Genomic DNA, 22,749 nt, shown 5'->3' with positions numbered 1-22,749 from the left:
GAAGATCTACCCGTTCGACGTTGCGGATACCCCGGCCAGGCCCCTTCCGGGTCGGCCCACATGGCAACATCTGTCGGGCCAGGCTGGGTCGGCCTGGCCGTGGCCTGGGTCGGGGAGGGGCCAGCCGTCAAGAGGGGGTGTTTTCGAGGCAAGGAGGGGCGGCCGCCACCGGACCGAAACAGAAAACTTTGTTTTTAGCCTCCAGTTCGTGTAAGGCGAGGGAAGGGGAAGGGGGCCGTGTCTACCGGATTATCCTTTGCCTGCCCAAATTGGGCCCCTTATTACAGTATTACTGTAGGTGTAAACTGTAAATCAAATGCGTTAGGTTCTTGGCAGTACTGGCCTACTAACTTGAATACCATCCTTGCTGGATGCCGACACGTCTGTTGCCGATGAGCCACTTTCAGATACGGCCAAGATCTGAATCGCCACAGAGGGTTCCAATCTCCGTTAAGAGAAGTGACTATACTTCGGCCTGCCTGTGACAGATCAGGGTTATTAACAGGCGGCCACCGGATTTGTTTGTTCCTGTTTCGCATACTCGGCCGCCTTCGCCCCCGGAGCTGACCTTGATTGGACTTGCCTTCTCTTCAGCGGAATGGATCGGTGAGAGTAAACCACTCGGAAAAGAGCCCTTTGTTGAGGCGTTGATGGCTGCCGGCTGCAATTGACCCTGCATGGCTTCCGGGCTCCGTTATTGACAGGTATTGCCTCTTTGGCAAGCATACCTGCCTGTCACCGTCCCATGGCCGATGGTCTCTCTGAGATCATGAGAAAGAGCCCCCCTACGAAGCTTTCAACCCCACGAGGAGGGTTTCTGGGGACAAGTTGGGCTCGCTACTCCATCGACCCCTGCATGCTGCTGCCGCCCATCCCTCTACAACCTAATCGTGGTTGTACGAAGGCCTCCATAGGCAGCTGACGGGCTAGAGGTCCCACTGGACGGGCCATTTCGAGTCTACTAAGGCCTCAGCTGCAACCATGCTCCGCTCCGATGACCAAGACGGTATGGCCAGGAGCCGTCAGCATGCTCCGCTCGCAGCAAGTTGCTCTCACATGAACTGCGGTGCGTTCCTCCAGTGCGTTCCATCGACGCAATGACCCCGCTACATACTCGCGATGTGGTTCGGTCACAGTAGTCAGAGACGAGAAGCCCAAATTGCACTCCACAACGACCCGCTCTAAGAGACGACGGTTCGTTACTGAGCGGGATATGCGACGTGGCAAGTCATGACTAGCCCGTTCGCCTCGCCTGACATTGTCGCTTCCTGATTCGGGCGTTTCGTAACCCTCGTCGCCCCGGTCTGGTTTGCCGATGATGGGATCGAAAACCTGGACGGGACCCGTACCTTGATAAGCTTAGTGACTTCTAGAACATCATGGAGTCTTCCATGAAAGGAGGTGAGCCTGATAGGAGCCGCAGTCCACGGTACATGAACCGGGGGGGCAGAGTATGGACAGGTTGGGACGGCAAGGCAGCGGCTCGCCACCTTGCGTCGGCCGCTCTGCTCGCCAGCTCCCCTGCATGCCGACTAGTTGGGAAGGTGTATCGGGATCGTCGACACGCCCGATTGATGACCAGGTGTAGATCTGGTTCTTGCGTGTGGCTGGGTCGTGGCCGAGAAGGCCAGAAACACGGACGGGCAGTAGGATCGACAAACGCAAGTCATTCTGCCATGAAGTCCGCCTTGCCCTCCCAGGTTATTGCTTGCGGCTTTGGTTTGGCCGGAACGGGATGGAACAGTGATGATTAGGCTTGGTAGAACAGCCAGCTCATTCGGCCGATCCACCCTGGGGGCCGTGACTTACACTTCATCTTGCTTCCTGTGGCGTGATGCAAGCTGGACGATCACAAATCGCTGTCGGCTGGCAAGATCCTTTCCCTAGCAGGACAGGTAAAACAAGATCCGGCCCAGATCCCGGACAAAGCCGTCCTGACTGGTATGCTTTGCTGTTGAACGTCGGGGCTCACAACCGGGGGGGCCCCAGCACGCGGCCACTGTCTGAGAAAGATGTTTCCGCCTCGGCAGGGAGGGGTTCGGCCGCGGTTTGATTGAGACGGACGCCGGCTATGGAACTAACCTAGTAGAGGGACATCGGAGAATCGGCTGAAAAACATCTGCGAGCCAGGGGTGACGGGCTTTCCGCCTCCCCGTTAGTGGATAGGCCACGGTGGTCCGCCACAAGACCTGACTGGTGACATGGATTTGAATTTCGGAGAAGAAAGGGAAACAAGACGCAGCGCGATGATTCAATGTCGTTGCGGCGGCCATCGAGGCGGCCGGGTGGACACAGTAAGAGAAGCAGGGGCCGATGTAAACATGGCCGTTCAGGGCGGCCGGATGTTGACATGTTGTAAACTGTAAGGCTTGATTCTCGAGCATAGCCACCGTTCCCAACTCTTACGAGAAATGCCTGAGGCGACATTTGCTGATCGAGCCTTTCATGTCATGACTGGCAGGTCTATTAGCCGGAAACGGAGCGGGCCGTCCCCTTCGGTAGACCGGTCATGACGATGTCTCTAGGCTCCATGCTTCATCATCAAGCTTTTCAGCGATCGATCAGTCGGCTTATGGGTCTGGCCCTGGCGTGTGCGAGTTCCAGTATGCCAGTATCCCAGAGATGATGGGTTTGTTCTGGAGCGGAATCGCGGGCGGTCTCACGGCTTCCACATTCGACTAGCGAAGTCGCCGAGGCTGAGGCTCTCTGTGCGATTGGCGAATCATGTGGTTCTGACTGCGCCTGAATTCGAAGTGGGGCGTCGTGACTGTGACTCTTGCGACCGGGGGTGCGCCAGATGCCGGAACCACTCATTAGGTGGGTGTGCGTTGTCGAACTGTGCCGACGTTGTGAGGTATCAACCAAGCCATAAGATACCTTACCTGGTTGCCGCTATCTTCGAGCGTCCTGGAGCAGTAGCTTGACAATGGTTGCCCATGCAGGTATGACGTTGATATCGGCGGCAGGGGTACTGTTTTAGCTCAAATCGGCGGGCTGAAGCGATCGACTCAGCATCCAGAGACAGGGATGTGACAAGGCTCCTGGCGGGAAGGAGGATGACGGACGGGTGTGTTTGGGAAACAGCCTCCAAGGGCCCATGCGGGGCGTCTTCATTGGCTGGCCGAAAGTCTCTGGGAGGGTGGGCCACAGCGCAGGCCACGTCCCAGGCCGAACACGACAACGTCTGTCAATCGATTTTCCGCAAACCATGGATTTTGCAGCAAGAGCTCCTGAAGCGCTTGCGTGACTCGAATTCACAGGTACGCAGTCAGCAAGCCACCTCTCCGTGATTTGGCGGAGGTCGCTCGCTCACCCGGCGTGTCTTGCACTGTGCAGAAACCCCTGCGGCCGGCCTTCCGCTATGCATTCGTCTCCTGGCTGCGTTGAGCCGAGGACCTTCATCGCAACCAGATTCCGGATAGCCGCATCAACAATGGCTTGGGACTGCCCTACCCATAGTGAATCCCAACATGACCCGGACAGCCTCGTCATGTCGTCGGCCATTCATGGCGCATCTCAAAAGTCAAACCGCCCTGGCTGGTTTGCTAGACTTGGTGGAAAGTGAGCCGACACATGGCTCTCGGCCCGGTGCAAGGAGGACAATCTGGAAGAGCAACCCAATCCGGCTTGTGCGGTGACAGAGCCGATGGTTTCGGCAGCGCCAAAGACACGGACCAGTATTCTATCTCGCTATGCGCATGCGAGACGGTTCACCGAGACCAAGGCGGACGTTCTCCGTTTCGCCCTCCTTCTTCGCCCGTTCCTGGATCCGGAATAGGAAACGATTGAGCGTGATAAGGAGGTGATGGCCGCAGACATCGAGGCCAACCCCACTGATCGGACACCACACATCATCAAGCGCGTTCGGAGTGAGCTTTGTGGAGAAGCAAAGACATGACAGTTTTGAGCAGCAACTCGTCGAAGTTGTGGCTTCATGGTGATGTGTAGGTATGTGCAATAGGAGCTTTTGACCGCACTAGCGCCTGGTGCACGTGTACAAATTGTGAGATGTGACGCTGTTTAAGTTGACAGGACCCAAGGGAGAAGACGCCTGCAGTAGAAAGGAAATCCATGAATGGGTAGTGTAGACTGATGGGGTGAACCAGACCATGTTGTGCTGCCCCTGCTGCGACAGCGTAGATCCGAGTCAAGTGCTGGACCCCGCCAGTTCTCCATAAAGATCCCTGCAGAACGCCATGCTCTCGGGAAAACCAAGGAAGCCAGCCTTCAAAAGCGGCAGCCCCGACAGCGACACAGGAATTCCACCTAAGGCACACCGTGCCAAAGTCAACTAAACTTGACAGCTGAACAAGGCAGGCTGGTATCAAACGACGACCCCGAGGCTGCCTTCATATGGTTGAGATTTGTGCTTGTGAGCATCAATACTCCGTATCCAGATTCACGCAACGCCATCGTCTGGACGAGGCGCGGTCGCATCGCTCAACTGACTCACCAGTTCGACCAGCGTGTGTGATGAACAACCACCTGACTTGTCCGTAACTACCCATACCTACCTTCATCACGGACTCGGGTGACTCGGGACAGCAACGCCTCGCTTGTTGCGAGTCGGTACATCATGTAGTTCAGCGTCATCTCAACATCCAGCCCCCAGCCTGCTGAGCTTTCATTGCGCGACCAAATCGGCGGCCAACCCTCGGCTTTACTGTTTGTTTGACCAGTGTGACGCGATCCTGTTTAGCCGCGCCGAGAAACAAAAGGTCTCACCTGTGTGCACGACGCGCTTTCCCGGCAGAGCTCGGCGACATCCGCGCACACCGAATCCGAATATCCGCGATTAGCGAGCACTTAAGGTCCCGAGCTGGTCACACTGTGCCGGGGCAACAGGGTGTAGCCTTAAGTGACACACTGCAGTGGCTGCACAGCAACCTCCGAGATTGGCGTGGCACACGTTTTCCTACCTCAAGCCCGGCTTACACCGATTCTCTCCACGCTGGACGGGGAGGGGCAGTGACAACACACCGAGCACACCTGCAAGGCTGTGATCGTCATCCTTTGCTGCTGTCGTGCCGACAAGGCATGTCGTTGCCAATTCATCTGGGCATAAGGAAACGAGAGACGCAAGTCGCCACTTTGAGGAGGATGGCGGCGCCGCCTGACCAGGTTGCGTCAGTGGAGTTGCCCACATTGCATCACGCCGAGGTGCAGGGCGAAAGGTTCCTCGGGGACCATGAAACGGATAATGATGGCAGAGATCTAGACTCGGCCGTTGCTGTCCAGCTCATCGCCAAGACCACGAGCATGACGATCACGCCTCCGGGAAGGGATACCGAGGAATTTTCGGCGCCGAGTATTAGCCCTGTTACCCCGAACCCAGCCCTCCAGGTTATCCCACACTCCTCGACACCCATGTTGCCTACTGATGCCCAACCGTATCTGGCCACGGTGGAAGGAGAGTGGCAAGGCGCTCCGGGGCCACCCCCAGCAACAGCTCACCCCGTTCTATCGAGCTCTCGTTGCTCCTTGATGCTCGAGACACGATGCAGGACAGCTTCCCAAACCGAACAGTGCAGTCGTCGAAAGCAACTGCTAGACATGCCAAACGAGGTGCTACTCCACATTCTGAGTTACCTCGAAGTGTGTGACTTGCTTGCAACCTCCCGGGTTCGTCCAACTCCTTTCCCCCCTCGCCCCCTCACCACGTAAACATCCTCCATCAAGCCTTGATTCCCTGATTCATCCCGCCATGCAAACGTCGCAGCAGTCATGTGACACCCCTTCTGTTCTGTCTTCGACCAAGTGAACCCTCCTCACCCGGACCGCATGCCTGCAGACCCCTCTTACCTTACCTCGGAACACAAAATTCCCAGAGCGCCGCCCCCAAGCTTCTTACATGGGCGCAGAGCTAACAGTGTTGACGTGCAAGCAGACCTCCCACGCACTCAGAACCCTCTCTCTGTCCCCGTACCTGCACCGCTCCCGTCTCCGACGCATCCGCGCGCTGCTCCCGCCTCTCCTCACGTCGCCCTCGCGCCCCTCCCTGCTGGACCTGATTCGCCGCTCCATCTTCCTCAGCCGCACGGCCTTCACCTCGCGCAAGCTCGCCCGCAGCCTCGCGTCCATCCGGCTAGCGCGCCAGCTCGCTGCCCGCCCGTCGGCCGAGGCGCTGGTGGAGAGGTGCATCCTCCCGCCGGAGTGCCTGCCCTCTCCCGATCCTGCCAAGGGCGGGGCGTTGGTCGTGGCGCCCGCCTTGGTGGCGAGGAAGAGGGCCGTGGAGAGGGAGAGGGTCAAGGATGGGCTACGGGCGTGGGTCGGGAGCGTCTGGCGCGGGCAGGTCCGGCAGCGGGAGGAGGGCGTTAGAATGTCGGAGGAGCGAGCTGGTGTTGGGAGAGTGTGGAGGTTGAGGAGGTTCTGGGAGAAGGTTGGACGGGGAGAGACTTAGGTGGTTGACGGGGCTTATGGATAGCTCCCTTGCCCCTCATTCTCTTCTTTTTTCTTCTTTCGTCTCCTTTCTTCGTCTCTTTTTTCTTGGTGTTTTCATGATGTGATGATAATGTCCTGAATCTGGGGAGGTAGGCACTTTGGACATGCTGTGGTCCGTTTCCATTGGTCAGATCTGGGATGGGATCGTTGATGTTTCAAGCCTAGAGAGAAGACAGTGAAAGCAGCGAGCATAGGTACCCGCCCGGGGGATTTTCAGATGATTAGACTGGCAGCCGAAGGGGCTTCTCACAGTTTAGCGCAGTCGGAAACCGTCAAGCTTGCGGACGAGAAAGCTGTTGCATCAGGTTGTGATGCTGTGAAATAGTGAACAACCTCTGGCTGCGGTAGCTAGTGTGGAGGTCGGGTCTCAACCAAGAGGATATCGATGGTTTCTTGGGTTCATTATGAAGGTAACTCGGGCAATAGGCTAAGTACTACCCGAGAAAAGGGTTTAAGTGAAAGTAGACACAAGGTGGATAGGGGCGTTTACCCATCTGCGGCGCCGCATCCATGTCTCTGGACACACCACTGTATTTACACTCGATTACTGTAACCAGCCACCCCCAGACTGAAGTGAGGCCATGCTCCGACAATCACTAAACCAGGCTCACTTGTCCAGGGCAGTTCCACGGTCCTACGCGCGGAACCGGAAACCATCCCAGTCATCATCCATTTCTTCATCTTCGTCCTCCTCTTCATCCTCCGCATCGGCATTTTCCTTCCCTAGCGCCGCTAACCCTTTCTTCTCACTCTCATCTCCATGTCCACCACCCGATGCAGCAGACGCGCCGCCATTAGCGTGTATCCTGAGTGCCTCCCTCCTCTCCCTTAACTTCCGCGCCCTTGCCTCCAACTCCTCCATCACTTCAAACTCGGTCTCTAACGCCCGGGTGGCCTCTTCCTTCTCATCCTCAAGTTGTATATCCGCCAGGGCTCGCCTCCTTGCGCGCTCTTCTTCTTCTGACTTGGCTGCTACCTCTGCAGCGCTCATTACCGGTGCAGAAATGACTGCGTCGCTATGAAGTGCTGCTGCTGCTGCCAGGGCCGGCTTGGCGGCGTTGGTATCAGTAGTTGTTGCTATTCCGTGGATGACATCGGCTTCGAATGCGGCCCATTCGTCTTCGTCTATTGGTGCCACATTTGCGGCTGATGCTGATGCGTTGCTCGTTGGAGGTGGTTGTGTATCTGGAGCGGAAGGAGCTGGCGCAGTCGTCGCGGACTGTTGTGGCGCCGCGGAGTCTTCTGGCACAAGAGGAGAGCGGCCAATTGATGGCGCCTTGGGTGTGGAAATGGACATTGGTGTCCCGCCTGCGCTCGGCGTTGCCGGACGTGAAGGGATTTCCAGCTCGACACCGGCGGTAGGTGCGCCCGAGGTTCGGCGGGTAAGAGGCGGAGTTATGGGTTTGCTGGTCTTGCCCTCGTTCGTTTTCGCCGGCGTCCCTGTGTCATCCTGGCTTTGCTCTGTGAAGCCCGTGTCGGCTTTACTGCGTTTCCTTCGAGCCGCATCATCATCTTCACGGGCCGCCTCCTCGTCCGAATCAGTGAGTTTTCGCTTGTGCGACGGTTGTTCCACGAAGCCAGCGTATCCATTGCCACCATTCTTCGCCAATGCTAGATGCAGGCTCTGCAGTCTTTGTCGGTGAGCTGCACTTCGAAGGTGACCCTCCCAGAGGGCTTCCGTTTTGACGGGCTCGTTGCAGACGGTGCAAACAAGTTTCCCCGTGTCTGAGTACGATGCATGTGGGTGATCAATCCTGCGCGCCGCTCGTTGCTGCCGCAACAGGGCGCGAACGTCGGACATGTTGTCTGCCAGGGGCTTTCGCAACTGATTTGGGTGGTGAGAGGGCGGTGTCGGAAGTTGCAAGTAGAACTTGATTGGGAGGTACAGAGGCTGATGCGGTTCTTGGTGTTTGACTAGCTGGTGTTCTTTAGAATGTCCAATGGAACAGAGCGGCCGTCAACTTGAAGGACCCTGAAAAGCGTTCATGAAGTTAGAAATCGCCGTTTTGGGAACATTGAGGTCATCATCTAAGGGAGCTCAGGTGCCCCACCAACAGCCTAGCCACAGAGACAGGCGTAGCTTCAGTCACACATGTGCCAGTGCCACAGTCGCAAAGGTTCCCGCTTCTTTGAGGTTGGGTGGATTCCATTGAGATTGGAAGTGTGGGCTTGCATTCGACAAAGCACATGCATTGCTGTTGACCTTGCGAGAAGCCGTCCCAACCTCTAACAAGGATCGCCCGCCTCGTCGACCGACTTTGCCCAGTCGCACTCGGCAAAGGATGGCAACCTCTCGAACTCTCCAGACTTAAAGGTCCAAACCGCAACGCGGCGATTTCCCAACAGCACCGCATCGCGATATTGCCATCTACCTTCCGCACCCGCGCCAACGGGCAACGGGTGACGTCCAATGGAGAACCATGACGATGATACCAATAAAGTGACGGCGTTTTGGCCGGATCCTCCGCCATTCTGGCGCGACTTCACCCCGCAGAACCTCGCCCGTTACAGCAGGTTGAAGGAGGATTACTCGCAACAACAGGGCCTTGATGCCGACTCTATCACCCGCATCCCAGATGTTCCAGAACCGCTCATCAACCTCCAACCGCCGCCAGAGCCGACCGACGGAAAATGGACGGCATTCAGCGAACCTGAAACGGTCAGCCGCTCCCCCTCCGCGCTTGCTCTGCACATATGCTAACATCCCCACGCAGCTCACCCAAACGCTCTTAAGCCTGGAGGAAGCCGGTATCCAGCGCCTAGCCCCCGCTACCGAAACGGAGCTTGACCGCGGGTTGGTTCTCAAGAAATTGACCCGGTCTCTGATGCTCAACTACCTCGAACTTGTCGGCCTGATGAGCCACAACCCCGACCATGTCAGTACCACCGCCTAGCCGTGCCGCTTTCACCCCGTTTATGACGAAAGCCAGGCCTAACGATGATGATAGGCCGCGGACAAGGTTGAAGACCTCAAGACGCTGATGTTCAACTTCCATCACACGCTCAACGAGTACCGCCCGCACCACGCGCGGGAACAGTTGATTCATCTAATGCAGGACCAGCTCGAAGCGAAGCGCCGCGAGATGGCGGGGATACGAAGCGTGGTGGACAAGGCGAAGCGTATGATAGAGGGCTTGGCCAGCATCCAGGTTCCACAGGTTGATCATGCTGCTGATGTGAAGGGCGTAAAGCCCGGGACCAAGGATGAACTGAAACCCGAGCTACGGAGAGACGCGGCCGCGTGGGAAGCGATAGGCGCAGAATTCTTCTGAAACGATAGAAAATACCGCATCTGAACGAGGTGTTGATTGATATGCAGCTGGACATTTGGCCACATGTCTGCATTTAACAGGGCGCATATTACCGGGCGAGATACCTAGGACATGGAGACCTGGACGGTCGGTGGTCTGTCTAAGTCGCGGAGCATAGAACAGGATCAATGGATCATAAAGAAATACGTCACCACCGTTGAAGCAGATTCGCTTGTCAAGCTACTGTCAATGCAACGCTATTAACAAGCTCAGATGGGAGTAGAAACGAACGACATTCGGTAGACCTCTCCCGCACCGGTCTTCACTAGGAACCCCCATCCTTCACTGTCGTCGCTTCCAATACTACAACATAAGGTACATGACAGCGAAACCTCGGTAGGCTACATGGGAACAAAGTGAGGCCATCACCCTTCCGCCACGGCCCGTCCCCCTTCCAGCGCCAAAGCCGACGCAAAGATAGAAGTGACACCTTTAGAAAAGGAAGAGCGCCGAATACCCATCAGCTGCTAAGACTAAAACAGAGAGACTGAACCCTCGAAACCTAGACTATTGATTGTCGTTTGGGCAAACCACTGGCCCGACACCCAAGCGTGGCCCGCGCCCTCACTCCATTGCCCATTGTAAAGAAATGTGGTGTGCCCCAGCCCCGCAAGAGCCCTGGCAAAAGCAAGGGGCATTCCAAACGAGAAAGTTGAAGTGGCCACTGGGCTCCCTCCCATCAGCTCCAGAAAGGCCCCCCGTTTCCACTCCAATCAGATAGTAGCTGGTAATAATTCTCAACTGACCGTACATGATTTCCCACGGCTTTTCTTTCGTTGAGTAGAAGTAGAAGTAGAAGTAGAAGTAGAAGCACCAGCAGCAGTCTCTTGCTCTGACACCGTGGGATTCAAGACCATGGTAGGCTCAGGCCCCCGAGACTCACGCTCGAGCTCACCACTGCTCGCACCGGGCTTATGCGGCTGCGGAGTAACAGGGACAGGTTCTTCCGGCGTCCAGCAGTTATTTGCCAGACCAGAGCTTTTCTTAGGCTCATGCCGCCCGGGAGCTCGTCCCGGTTGGAACCGGTTGCCGGGGAGTGGCAGGCTCATCGATTCATGTACACGTGCGACATGCTGCAAAAAATAGCGACTGGGCAGAGCCGGGCTTGAAGACAATGGCGCTATCAGCCTGTCGGTGGGTTGGAGTGGCGGTGGAGTTGCATGGGCTGGCCTCGGGCTTGGTGGAGGAATTAGGACCTCGGATTCAGACTCGCCGCCAATTTGAGCCCCGTGATCAGCAGGCTATGCTTTGGGGGGTATTGTGTTCGTCGTCGCCTGCGGCGGGATCGGAGGCGGAGGAATAGGGGTTTGCCGCGGCGGCCCAGCCGTAGCAACGGGCGGGATGGGCGGCGGAGGGATGGGCGTTGTCCGGGGAGGAGGCAAATGCTGCTGCTGTTGTTGATGATGTTGGTCATAGGTCTGCTGAGATAGTAACAGTTGTGGCGCTTGAGGGCCTCCCTGTTGCTGCGGGTGCTGCTGGAGATGTGGATGTGGCTGCGGCTGCGGCTGCGATGGGGCCTGACTCTGGGGTTGAGGCTGACCCTGCTGCTGCGGCCCCTGGTTGGTCTCCTTTTCCAGGCATTCGCTAAGATATGGGAGGTCATCCCGGGTTCTAGGGTCCTTCTCGTAAACCTTCTTGATTATCTCCCACTCCTTGCGAGTCATGACATGAGCCTGGGGAAGAAGGAAGTGTACTGTCGGGCTAGTCATGAGATGGCCTAGGATGTCGCGGGCAATGGCCTCGCCCTGCCGTTGCCGCTCTTCGATGCTCGGCGCCGGTTTCACGGATTGCGGTGCTGGGACCTGCAGTGGCTGAGGTTGCTGAGCCGGAGTGACCGTCCTTGGGGACGGATATTGCTGAAATGGCCCCTGGGGAGACGTGGGGGAGAAAGCTGGGGCTGAGATTGACTTCTGCCGCCCTGCGTTAGAGAATCCTCCTTGGATGGGAGTCGGCGTTCCGGGCGACTGGCTCTGAACCTGGTCGTGAGTCTGAACGATGTTCTGTTGAGTCCTCGGTGCGTGGTTGGGATCCGTTGTGCCGTGAATGCGTTGCATCGTCTCCTTCCCATTGCGGAAAACGAAAACGCAAAGCATCATGGGCTCCGTCCTTGTCTCCGGGATGAAATTGTCGGCAAGGTTCAACATGAACTCCGGGTGATTGCCCGTGCCAGGGAGCACGGGAACAAGATAGGTATCTCGGACATTGGCGACTCCCTTGTCCCCCACCACGCCGTACCTTTTCTTGGATACGAAATAGTCCACCAGCTTCTGCATACCTGCCTTTGCTGCGGGGGTGGTTGGTTCGAGATTGACCACGACGATATCCGTCGCCAGACTATATCTTAAGCTGCAGAGATAGACAATGGCTTGTTGCTCTTCTATCCGCCCGCATACCGTCAGGTTTCTCGGAATAAGTTCATCCCAGGCGAGACCAAGCGTTTCGTTCAGATTGGCCCCCCCAATATGCTTGGCAGCAACAGGTACTTCTGCAATTGTGCTCATGACGATGGTTCCTCGCCATACCACATCCGGATCGCTCTCTTCTTTGGGTGAATATGGCGGTGACTGAGTACCATCGTCGAGGAGGCGGTCAACATCGGGGTCGACTCCCGGTCCGCTGGTTGGCGCAGTGGCAAAGGAAGCGCGTGTCGGCTCCCGAGGAAGAGTTGGCGACTTGACGGTTGAAAACACCCTGTTCAGGTCAAAGTCTGCCCTGCTTGGAGATTGTAGTGTGTCGACGGCCAGGCCAGTAGCTGAGGGTCGGCCAAGACCGGCCTGGGCTGGAAATCCTGGCGATTCCCGAGGCTCCTGCTTCGGCGCACCTGGCCGAGGGGCTGGCGCGGATGGCACTTCTTCACTCGCGATGAACCCGTCGTCTCCAACCATCTCCTCCCCTTTATGGGTTCTTCGAACCCGTGGGACGTCCTCCGTGATCTTGATGGCCTGCTTCTCAGCTTTCGCCCGCAACTCTGCTGTCTCCTTCTGCAGCTCCTTGGAGGCTAGCTCCTCTGTCGACATGGAAGCTAGCATCGGTGGAGTCAAGGACCGGTCAAGCAGCCGGTTAGTTAGCTCGGAGTTGCTCTTGAGGTTGAATGCCAGTGTCCGGACTTGGCTGGCATAAGAGCTGGCAGTCGGATGAGTATCATGAACGGCGCGTTCAATCTGAAGCGCGAACCGCTCTGCGCGGTCTGCACTGGATACGCCGTCTGATGGAACAGCGCCTTTCTTTTCAACGACACCAAGAGAGTGCGTAAGTGCCTTCGACAATGCCTTCGCTGGCCCCTGCCGCTCGCCTGGCAACTCGGAGATCCTAGCTGCGATGTCTGCTGGGGGAGAATATCCAGGAATGGGAACGGATTGTGTCTCGTTGATTTTACGCATCTTCTGCGGTGGCAACGACAATGATGAGTCAGTAACGAGCAATTGAGAAAAGGGATTATTAACGGAAGCGCCTACCTTGGTCTCCTTATCTTGACCGCCATCGGCATTCTTGCGCTTCGCACCGGCACCCTTTACGTCCTTCTTGGGCTCGGAAGGGGGCGGGGGTGGTGACTGCTTCGACTTCTGAGAGGCTTCATCCTTTAGATCGCTGGCCCTTTTCTTGCCCTTCTTCGGACCTTTCTTCTTCTTCTCGGCCTTCTCCTCCTCGTAGGCTTTGCGGCGAGCCTCCCACGGTTTCTCGCCTTTTGCGATACCGGCGAGCAGCTCCCTGTGGTTCTCGGGCCGGCACAGCTCACAGAAGTACTCCTTTGGTAAATCTTCAGTGTACTGGCTCATGCCCATGCAGATGTTGTGCTGCCAGGCGCCGCATTGGTCGCATGCGATCCACGGCTCGCCCGAGTCTTCATCCTGTTCTGTGGCGCCGCAGACGCAGCGGATGATCTCTTCCTCGGGCTCTTCAGGTTCTGGCGCCGCCTTTTTACTCTTTTTGGTGCCGCCGCGTTTCTTTGGAGTCTCGATGGCCTGGTCGAGCTGTTCCAGCGCCTTATGCTGGCCCTTCGTCGCCCTCACCGATCGGCGAGGTTCGGGTTCTGGCACCGAGTTGGTCAGCTTCTGGCCACGAATTTGGCGACAACGACGCGGCATTGCGCCGGCTCGTTGTCGAGGCTCTTGAGGGTTGATGCCTGCACTCAAGATGTCCCAAGGCTGTTGGTGATGCTTACCAGACATGTTGTCGCGTCAGGGCGGGACAGATAATAAATGGACGATCGATGCCTGCCGAGAGCCGCAAATAGATGGTCCTCCCTTGTGCCGTGCGTCTCTACTGCGGATTGCTCAAAGCATGCGTGGTAGGTTGCACACGGTCACTTGATAGGATGTTTACGCTTGCATAGAACTAAATGATAGGACTGTGCGGTTCCGCAGTCTCAAAAGAGAGGATGGGAAGACAAATGTCTTGAAGCTATCCGTGCAATCCCTAGCGCCCGTGTTTCCCAACAACCTTCCTGCCTAGTGCGCACCGAGTGACGCCAACGATGCGGGCAGGAACAAGAGCGCGCGTTGAGAAGGAGCTGTCGGATGCAAGTTTCAATTGCCCCAGGGTGGCGCGTGCTGCATGGAAACCGACAGCATAAACAACGGGCCCGCGGGTTTGATATTCGCTGGTCACGGAAACGCGCGCAACGATCAGTAAAGGCGGCGCTGATGAGGAATTGCTGTTACAGGAATTGGTTAAGATTCCTGCTGCTGTTGCCGTTGTTGTTGTTTTCAGTGTCGACCGTGGAGGTTGGGGGAGGAGTCTGCGGGCTTCTTGGAAATGGAACGGAAGAGCTTGGCATGCGCTGCGATTAGATAAGGTGTACTTGGGAACTTCGTGCACAGGCCAGCCCCACATTACAGAGTACAAGGCAGGTGGGCAGCTATGGTACGCGTGTTAGCGCTTGCCTGGAGCTGCACCGCAAGCAACATCAACCTCTTGGAATCAGCCTCGCTTCCAACCGCCTGTTGCTCATAGACAGTAGCTTCACCGACAAACGAGATCGAGTAAAACCGCACTTTTCCCGGCCCCTATACTTCCCTTCAGTATCGCGCCCCGCTTATCTAGCCGGTAACATGTCGAGACGATATGATTCGCGAGTAAGTCGGTCGTTGCTCCATCCCGAATCGACATCACGGCCTTAGGTTGGAAGGCGAGGCGGACGATGAAGCTTACCAAGCGCACAGACAACCATTTTCTCGCCGGACGGCCGTCTGTACCAGGTCGAGTACGCGTTAGAAGCCATTTCCCACGCCGGCACGGCCATTGGGATCCTGGCCAAAGACGGCATCGTCCTCGCAGCTGAGCGCAAGGTTACGTCGAAACTGCTGGAGCAGGACACGTCGGCTGAGAAGCTCTACATTCTCAATGAGTACGAAGATGCTTAGGGGTCATCTGGTCCGCTCCACTGACATTCGCTGACCCGGCTCTGCAGCAACATGATCTGTGCGGTCGCCGGCATGACGGCTGACGCCAATATCCTCATCAATTACGCCCGACAAGCCGCTCAACGGTATCTCCTCACCTACAACGAAGATATTCCCTGCGAGCAACTGGTGCGCCGGCTCTGCGACCTGAAGCAAGGCTACACACAACACGGTGGCTTGCGGCCGTTTGGTGTCTCGTTCATCTACGCTGGCTGGGACCCGCAGCGTCAGTTCCAACTGTACCTCAGCAACCCCTCGGGCAACTACGGCGGATGGAAGGCTACAAGCTCAGGAGCCAATCATGCAAGCGCGCAGAGTCTGTTGAAGCAGGACTACAAGGAGGACTGCACGTTGGAAGAGGCGTGCGGCATGGCTGTCAAGGTGCTGAGCAAGACCATGGATGCGACAAAGCTTAGCAGCGAAAAGAGTGAGTATTGCGGTCAACAGATGTTTTCTTGACGAGGCAACGGCTAACGACAGCGCAGTTGAGTTTGCGACAGTGGGGCAGACCAAGGACGGCAAAATCTACCATAAGCTATGGAGTGCGGAAGAGATTACGGCGTTATTGAAGCAGCACGATCTGGCGAAAGATGAGACAACTGAAGAGAAGTAGAGCGTCTCAGGATCCGTGGGATTGCGACGGAGGCCGGGAACAGGACGCCCTGCGAGGGCCGGTTGTACCGATAGAGGCCTGTGAATACATACAGCGTGCCCCGACTTCCTTGCCATTTGTTGCTGGGAATACCCACAAACTGCCACAAGCAGTATCCAACCGATGCGCGTCTAGTTGCAAATGTCATCTACCCGCTGCCCACTCAACCCGTTCATACAATCAGTCGACCTAACAGAAGCTCAGGTCAGCAAATGGTTATCTATCAAGCACATCCAGGTGAAAACCCACACTTCTCCCAGATCCCAACCCTTCTTCCTCATCCCTTACTCGCCCATACCTCCCTCCAGCCTCCTCGGCACCAGGCGGGCCCGGATACGGCTCATCACATCGCCCACTACTAACTCGCGGCCAGTACCTCCGATAGCTCCAATACGTGACTGTCCACCCCAGCAAGGCCCCTACGCACACATCATACACATCATGCCTGTAGTCCTGGCAGCGACTAATGGCAATCAAGGTCGCGCCCAGCAGCGGCGCCAGACAGACCAGCGCCCTTATCAGATCCCCGCGCACGAGCTTCTCCGTATGCTCCCCCAGGCTCCCCGGCGTAGCATGCGCAAAGATTCGCATCTGGCCCGCAAGGAAGAGGCTCAGATACCCCAGCCCGGCGAATGAAAAGGAGCTGTGGCCTGAGGGAAAAGAGCGCCAGCCGTCGTGCAACGTATGATGGCGTGTCTGCGTGCAGACGTCGATTGTCACGAGGATGTCGCGTGGCGTGCCGGCAGCCGGAAGGCATCTTGCGATGAGGTCGGGCCGGGGGCGGCCGACCATGTTCTTGATTACGTCGGTGAGGAAGGAGGCGAGGATCAGGGAGATTGCGAGGCCGAGGATGCTGACGTGGTGTTTGTGTGTCGCGGCGTGGCTAACGATGTTGCTTAAGATGATGATGCCGAGGGGGATGAAGAGGGCGTAGAGGAAGTTGAGCGCTGCCATCAGGGGAAGCAATGGCGGTTATTAGCACCTAAGCATAGGAGCGACGGAGAGCGATCAGGGAGGACGGCTTACACAAGGGTACTCTCTCCACTTTGGCATGGGGATAGGATATGTGCAGGTCACTGAGGGAGAACATGCGATGGAAGGGCTCCATCAAGAATTGGATCTGTCAACGGGTCAGGATCTTTGTTGCGGAGTGTGTGCTGGCGGCGTCGGGTTCGGGGGAGAGTACGAGAAGATAGCCGATCAACAGGAGCAGGAAGCCGATGTAGTCAGGGGCATATGTGTTCTGCAATGCAACCGACAGTCAGCTCAACCGCCTCCAAATGTCCAACCCGTCAGGGGGGCACTTGCACGCCAAAACCTCCCAACTGCGCCCAAGATTCCACCCCTCTGCGCTCCTCTCGAATTGGCCCGGGGAGGTGCCATAGCGAGTAGTCACCGCCGTCGAATCACCTTGAGCAAGGTCCGGAGCATTAGGTAGGTAGTGCACGCCTAAGCATACCAAAGGTCGACACGGAGGAAGCTAGGTTGGTTGGCCTCGCCGCAGCTCAAAGCGGCTGTCGTGTGCTCCGGCAAGGGTATGGTTTGCGGCTGCGAGGCTGTACAATTCACGATGCGTTGAGGGTCTTGGCACTGAGGCCTTCATTTCCAGTCGGAGTCTCAATTGTCCCCACTACGTCATCGGTAACTTCCGATAAAGATCGATTCTCATTGAACGGAGTAATTTGTTGACAACTTCCAGGTTGACACTGGATGATGGTTGTATGTACTACTAGTAGTCTATACATATTGACATAGAAGACATAGAAGACAGCATGAAAGCAAACAGACACACTCGTCAGCCATGGTAGCACCGTCAGACGTAATGTCATAATAGTTGACCGCAAATCTGAGGGAATAGATAGAGACGAGCAACGCTGTGGCCCGCCGTCTGCCGGTCCTAACCCCCGGAACGATTAACGTCATGTGTGGTAGGTGCTCTCAAACACCGATCCAGGCCATGTGTGAGCAGCTAGAAAATGCCGGATAATGCCGCTATGCACAGCGCTCCCAAGAAACCAATATATCGTCCTCCTTACTTTCCCTTCCTTTTGCCGCGGTGAGGATCCCGATTGATGATGACGATGTAAATGCCGAATGTGCAACCATCAAGCAGCAGCTGTATGAACCTAATTCGTCTCCGTCCTGCTCTCGAAGCGTTCCTCTCCTCATAACACATAATAGCCCGTAAAGATAAGCAGCTTTCAAACTAGCTGCAAGAACCGCGTAGATATCCCGGCACCGGAATCTGCGCGCCCAGGATCGCCGTAGATGAGGCCACGCTGAAACGGCTTGGAGCACCCAAACCTGCACGAGGACCCGGATGGCTCATGGCTCAGCGTTATCATGACTCCTCGGCGATCAACCGCTGAACTTCGGCTTCGTTGAGCAGCCTTCGCTTGCCCAACTCCTCGGGCGGCTTGCCATCACGGACCGCACCGAAATCGAGAATCTGCAGAGCTCTGGTTAACGTGGCAACCTCATAGGTCTAAAGTTCGATCCTTACCTCAACATAGGTGAGGCTCCCCCGCTGCACAGCGGCCACACACCGCCTGTCATCAAATTTGACCTGCCAGACGCCGCTTAGGTCGGTTAAGAGGTCCTGGACACAGTCGCCCGTTTCGACATCCCACATCTTGACCGTTTTCTCGCTTCCGGATATCACTTTTCGCCCATCGTGCTGGAAGCACGTGATAGCCCCTGTGTGCGCCTCGAGCGTCTTCTTACACTTGCCACTCTCCGGGTCCCAGATTCTCAACGTGCTGTCCGCCGCGGCAGAAACTAGCTTTTCATCGCGCAAGTCCAGGAGACCAACCAACATGTTGTGACCTTCGAGAGTATGGAGACACGTTCCCGTGCGGAGGTCCCAGATCTTGACCAGCGAGTCCATGGAGCCCGAGATACACTGGTTGCGCTTGTGATCAAGCACCACAGAGTATACTTTCTGGACATGGCCATGTAGGACGTGCAGCTGCTCACCGGTGCTGATGCGCCAGACTCGGACGGTGCTATCGTAACTGCCCGAGACAAGAGTGTCTCCGTGGGCCGAGATGGCGCGGACTGAATGGGTATGCCCGGCAAGGATTCGGATGAAGAACGGGCATTGGTCGTCGTTAGCCGGGGGGCCGGTTTGGATGTATCGTCGGGAACCCGCTTCGGGCAGGCGCCAGACGCGCAACTGGCTGTCACGGGAGCCTGTGATAATGAGAGGCTTTGGCGGCATCATGACCGGCTTGCCGTCTTGAACCTTGCCCGTGTCCGCAGGCATAAGAATCTGCAGGCACCGCACCGTGCTGGTGTGCCCGTAGAATGTCTGCGTACAGATACCCTTTTGGATATCCCAGACACGGACAGAGCGGTCCGTGCTTCCCGAGACCAGCGTGTTCCCCTCGTATTGCAGCGCCCAAACGCCGCCCTCATGTCCTTCGAGCTTTGTGCGCAGCTTGCCAGTTTTGGTGTCGTAAACGTGTATTAAGGTGTCATCGCTGCCTGTAACGATCTTGTCGTCGTCAAATTGCAGGCAGGTGATGACATGGCGGGGATGGGCTGCAAAGGCAACGTGGCCAGGCTTAACCTTCCCGCTCATCCAGCTTTGTCGGAACATGTAGTGCCTCCGATACAGCGACTTGAAGAGGTGCATTTGTCGCAGGCTGGGGAGCCCGATCTGCGGATCGGGAACAGCAATAGCCGCAGCGTTGGCGGCGGACATCGGCCCCTCCAGTCTGTACGTCTTTGAAAGAGGCGACCCTCTATCCGTTCTCGGCTCTTGGGCACTAGCACGTCGTTTGGCTCTATCGGCATTGATCTGCGTCAGGCCGCGCTTCCGCTTCGCATTCCTGGTCCTGGGCAGCACCTCCGATTTCTCCACCTTGACCGCGGACCGAATGAGCTCCGTCTCACTCGAAGTCAGTCGACTTTGATTGCTCAAGTCAACCTCACAGCCCTCGAATCCAACCGGATCTTGCCACCCCCAGCCTTCGTTAATGGCTCTCTGGAGCTCTCCTGGCGGCAAGGTGAATCCATCACGATCAAAGAGCTCCTTCCAGCCTCTTTCATTGCCATCCACAATATGCCGCCAATGTTTGGATACCTGAGCCGCGCGGCAAAGGTCGCGGTGATCCAAGTAGGACAGAACATGAAGACTGAGTTCGATGGGTAGCTGCTTGAGAAAGTCGCACTTGAGGGCGGGGTTGACAACATCGGCAACCACATGAAGAGTCTTCCGGGGACACCTCCGCAGGAACTGATACATCATCCACGTCTTCAGCTCATTTGGCATGGCGTTAAAGCTCTCCAGCATGGAACCGGGGTCCACGTATGAGGACCAGGCGCGCTTTGACCGAGAGAGAGAGTTGGAAGAGTGGATAGGGGACAGCTCCGTCGCCCCCGGGACCTCGGTGTCGTCTGTCGCCTGGCTGTCGTCCATCCACTGTCGTTGGCCGGAGCGTGTAAGTTGCGTTGAAAAGGAAGCGTTCTCGGCTTCTTCGCCTTCATCTTCGGCCTGGCTGGGTTGTAGTTGGGTGGCCACTAATGTTGGCGACATCCGCGGACTAGGAAGGCTGACGTCCTGAGCGGCTACCTGGCTGATGCCCCGTCTCGAATGCGGCCCATGGGTAGTGTCGGGCAGCGAGTCATCGGGGTCCTCGAAGGGTGGAAGCTCGGCGTCCGTGACAGGCGGCGTCGCGACATTGCTAAACGTTTGCGAGTCACTGTCTGCAACGCTATCTGCATCGTAAACGGAAGTGGACTGGCTCGCTCCAGAGTCGACGGCATATGCTGGCACAGGCCTCAGCCGAGAGACTCGTTCCATACGGCCGCTAGCGACGTCGGAGGTAGTGGGCGTGGCTAGGTAGTTCGAGGGGTGACGCAGTATCCTGGCGGTCTCCTTACGCGTGCCGCGTGCTACAGCCCGGCGCAATTTATCAGAGGCGAGGAGTGGCATGGCGGTAGGTTTTGAGACCGAACGGGTACTTCTGGCCGGCATCGGCGTATAGCTCGGTGAAACGGCTTTCGCAGTTGACCGACGCGACCTTCGCGGGTGCGGTCCCGGGACGTCATTCGGAGGGTGGGACGAAGTCGACAGCGGGCTTTCGGCACCGGGCTCAGATTTGATATTCGCGGCATAGTCAGTTGTCTGAAATTCTTGAGCCTGCTAAAGGCATGTCAGCAAACACACCAACAATCGACAGAAACGCAGGTGGCAGCGAACCTGAGCATCTACATCTTCGTCATTGACCCAGCCCTTGATTTCGTCGTCAAGGTTGAATGTCAGCCTTCGCAACTCAGGCGGAGTGGGCCGCGCGGCAAGGGGGTATTCTTTGGAGTCGAGCGAATGGACATCCCGCGGTTCTCGGAGAAAGAGGGGTGGGTATGAGCGCTTTGTTGTGGTTGTGGTTGTAACCGTCTTCGTCTCGATACACTCCTCGGCAAACTGCATCGTCCGGTGGCGTGTTACCGTGGCCTCGTCCTCGAGCCAGGTCATGGAAACTTTATGGCTCGATCGAGGTCGGCGAGACTCCATGGCGTTCTGGCCAGAGGCGGGTTGGTGGTGATCACCTTCGCCGAGATCGTTGGTGAGGCTGAGGGTCGAGAATGCTGGGGGTAGTCGGAGGTATGATAAGGGATTTTGGTGCGGCTCCAGTTCGAGAAAGAAAGATCGCACTTGGAATCCCAAAAGTCGCTGACCGTGGCACCAACAAACTCGGTCCAACGCGTGCCGGACACGAAGGCGCCGTGTTTCCAGCGTGTCTAGCCCAGCAGAGTCCCCCACTGGTTACCGTTTGTAAGAAAGGCTTAAAATCCGGGTATCATTTTATCTATCCTTCCTTTCGTTTTCGCGATCTAGAACAACCCCGTAAAAGAGGAAGGGACCGAATGAACAGCCCGCAGAGCGAAGAAATTAGACCAGGCAAAGGACGTTGGTGTCAACGAAAACAAGTACGAAGCACGAAATGGCAGCCGAAGGTCGTCCAAGGTTTTCGCATCAACCCGTATCCGTGGTGCTGTCGAAGGAGGACACGCGGGAACTATGGGACGGGGGGTCGGGTGCTGGTGGTGGGAGGTAAAGTTGAGATGAGCGTTGGCTCCTGCCTTCTGCTGAGGTAAGGCGCTGGGTGCCAGCAGTGGCGATCAAGGGGAGGCACGCAATGAGGGCCCGTGCACAGTGTGCCACGGTGCCACGGTGACTGTCATCCCTGACCCAGTGAAATCGGAATACCTTGTTGATAACGTTACCATGTTGAAGGGATCGCAAATCACAAACACCATGGGAGAGAAACCCATCGAGAATGGAATCCTGCACGGGCTCCCATGGATAATATGGCTATAGGGTCCCCGAAGGTGTAATGAAATGGCATAGATTCCCTACTATGTACAATTCTTATGTTGTGTACCGGATACTCCTTTCGGTTCTGAACAAAACAACCGAGAAACTTTCAGCGTCCCGAACGTAATTTTCTGTTCAGGTTCAGACTGCCATTTCCGGCCAGGCTCCGGCCTGCCGATATGGTGGGGAACTCGGCACTCCAGCCTGGAACTTCTCCACACGTGATATCGAGGCCGAGACTCCTTCGACTCGGAGTCGCCGGGTCGGGCATTAACTACAAACGGGAGGGCTGTACTATGCACACTTCTTCTTCAGAGGGTCTACCACAGTAACAGTAGTTCCCGAGGCAAGGGTTCAGGGTTTGTCATTTGTGTTTGCGTTGAATTCCCCGTCCATCGTCGCCGTCCTGAATGCGGGCATGCGCGGGGAAAGCTGTCATGTTCCGGCAAGTCTCAGGATGTTGCCAGCAACCGGCAGTTTCTCCCTGTTTAAACTTTAGGACGTGCTTGTTTCCCTTTGCCTTTCGGGAGACCGCAGGTCTTTGAAGACAAGTCGACGACACTTCCAGAGTTATTCTTTACCGCTCGCCTGAGCTTGCAAAGGATTCTCATGCGATTGGAG

General features: G+C 56.6%; 7 protein-coding genes across 7 annotated transcripts; 3 read left to right on the top strand and 4 right to left on the bottom strand.

Annotated features, from left to right (window-relative positions):
• Window positions 1–5,100: 5,100 nt before the first annotated feature.
• B0T15DRAFT_402599 (uncharacterized protein) lies at window positions 5,101–6,400 on the top strand (the record flags this gene model as incomplete). Its single annotated transcript, XM_062865172.1, has 2 exons — window positions 5,101–5,530; window positions 5,871–6,400. The coding sequence occupies 2 exons, from the start codon at window positions 5,101–5,103 to the stop codon at window positions 6,398–6,400; spliced, it is 960 nt and encodes a 319-aa protein (XP_062719459.1).
• A 337-nt stretch (window positions 6,401–6,737) lies between these two features.
• B0T15DRAFT_281942 (uncharacterized protein) lies at window positions 6,738–8,655 on the bottom strand. The gene is made up of 2 exons (XM_062863590.1): window positions 8,493–8,655; window positions 6,738–8,413 (listed from the first exon to the last, which is right to left on the bottom strand). Exon 2 carries the CDS (start codon window positions 8,240–8,242, stop codon window positions 7,076–7,078), a length of 1,167 nt encoding a protein of 388 aa, XP_062719458.1. The 5' UTR covers window positions 8,243–8,413; window positions 8,493–8,655; the 3' UTR covers window positions 6,738–7,075.
• Window positions 8,513–9,926, top strand: B0T15DRAFT_281983 (MED7 protein-domain-containing protein). Its single transcript, XM_062863591.1, has 3 exons — window positions 8,513–9,100; window positions 9,156–9,317; window positions 9,390–9,926. Exons 1-3 carry the CDS (start codon window positions 8,852–8,854, stop codon window positions 9,711–9,713), a joined length of 735 nt encoding a protein of 244 aa, XP_062719457.1. The 5' UTR covers window positions 8,513–8,851; the 3' UTR covers window positions 9,714–9,926.
• Window positions 9,927–10,897: 971 nt separating this feature from the next.
• Window positions 10,898–14,044, bottom strand: B0T15DRAFT_281938 (transcription factor S-II, central domain-containing protein). Its single transcript, XM_062863589.1, has 3 exons — window positions 13,915–14,044; window positions 13,208–13,782; window positions 10,898–13,135 (listed from the first exon to the last, which is right to left on the bottom strand). Exons 1-3 carry the CDS (start codon window positions 13,919–13,921, stop codon window positions 10,994–10,996), a joined length of 2,724 nt encoding a protein of 907 aa, XP_062719456.1. The 5' UTR covers window positions 13,922–14,044; the 3' UTR covers window positions 10,898–10,993.
• A 759-nt stretch (window positions 14,045–14,803) lies between these two features.
• On the top strand, window positions 14,804–15,767 carry B0T15DRAFT_513822 (nucleophile aminohydrolase; the record flags this gene model as incomplete). The annotated part of the gene is made up of 4 exons (XM_062868073.1): window positions 14,804–14,827; window positions 14,915–15,099; window positions 15,163–15,581; window positions 15,640–15,767. The coding sequence occupies 4 exons, from the start codon at window positions 14,804–14,806 to the stop codon at window positions 15,765–15,767; spliced, it is 756 nt and encodes a 251-aa protein (XP_062719455.1).
• A 255-nt stretch (window positions 15,768–16,022) lies between these two features.
• B0T15DRAFT_487017 (phosphatidic acid phosphatase type 2/haloperoxidase) lies at window positions 16,023–17,189 on the bottom strand (the record flags this gene model as incomplete). Its single annotated transcript, XM_062866404.1, has 4 exons — window positions 16,023–16,753; window positions 16,833–16,926; window positions 16,993–17,049; window positions 17,133–17,189. The coding sequence occupies 4 exons, from the start codon at window positions 17,187–17,189 to the stop codon at window positions 16,023–16,025; spliced, it is 939 nt and encodes a 312-aa protein (XP_062719454.1).
• An 872-nt stretch (window positions 17,190–18,061) lies between these two features.
• Window positions 18,062–21,555, bottom strand: B0T15DRAFT_281880 (WD40-repeat-containing domain protein). The gene is made up of 3 exons (XM_062863588.1): window positions 21,013–21,555; window positions 18,310–20,955; window positions 18,062–18,255 (listed from the first exon to the last, which is right to left on the bottom strand). The coding sequence occupies exons 1-3, from the start codon at window positions 21,322–21,324 to the stop codon at window positions 18,148–18,150; spliced, it is 3,066 nt and encodes a 1,021-aa protein (XP_062719453.1). The 5' UTR covers window positions 21,325–21,555; the 3' UTR covers window positions 18,062–18,147.
• Between the last annotated feature and the right edge of the window lie 1,194 nt (window positions 21,556–22,749).

This window comes from Chaetomium strumarium (genome assembly GCF_033439665.1).
Source record: "Chaetomium strumarium strain CBS 333.67 chromosome Unknown B0T15scaffold_6, whole genome shotgun sequence".
NCBI classification, from domain to species: domain Eukaryota; kingdom Fungi; phylum Ascomycota; class Sordariomycetes; order Sordariales; family Chaetomiaceae; genus Chaetomium; species Chaetomium strumarium.
Note: the sequence above shows the minus strand (reverse complement) of the source record. Positions and strands in the feature narration are given on the sequence as shown.

What these genes read in the sequence shown, in the direction of transcription:
- B0T15DRAFT_281938 (XM_062863589.1), bottom strand. An exon ending in GTCAAGATAAGGAGACCAAG is followed by an intron (nt 13,136 to 13,207) that starts GTAGGCGCTTCC and finishes TTGCCACCGCAG; the next exon opens with AAGATGCGTAAAATCAACGA.
- B0T15DRAFT_281942 (XM_062863590.1), bottom strand. Translation starts at nt 8,242, where the DNA reads ATGTCCGACGTTCGCGCCCTGTTGCGGCAGCAACGAGCGGCGCGCAGG.
- B0T15DRAFT_281880 (XM_062863588.1), bottom strand. Translation starts at nt 21,324, where the DNA reads ATGGAGTCTCGCCGACCTCGATCGAGCCATAAAGTTTCCATGACCTGG. An exon ending in ACGAAGATGTAGATGCTCAG is followed by an intron (nt 20,956 to 21,012) that starts GTTCGCTGCCAC and finishes ACATGCCTTTAG; the next exon opens with CAGGCTCAAGAATTTCAGAC. An exon ending in GGAGCCTCACCTATGTTGAG is followed by an intron (nt 18,256 to 18,309) that starts GTAAGGATCGAA and finishes AGAGCTCTGCAG; the next exon opens with ATTCTCGATTTCGGTGCGGT.
- B0T15DRAFT_281983 (XM_062863591.1), top strand. Translation starts at nt 8,852, where the DNA reads ATGGAGAACCATGACGATGATACCAATAAAGTGACGGCGTTTTGGCCG. An exon ending in CATTCAGCGAACCTGAAACG is followed by an intron (nt 9,101 to 9,155) that starts GTCAGCCGCTCC and finishes ATCCCCACGCAG; the next exon opens with CTCACCCAAACGCTCTTAAG. An exon ending in TGAGCCACAACCCCGACCAT is followed by an intron (nt 9,318 to 9,389) that starts GTCAGTACCACC and finishes CGATGATGATAG; the next exon opens with GCCGCGGACAAGGTTGAAGA.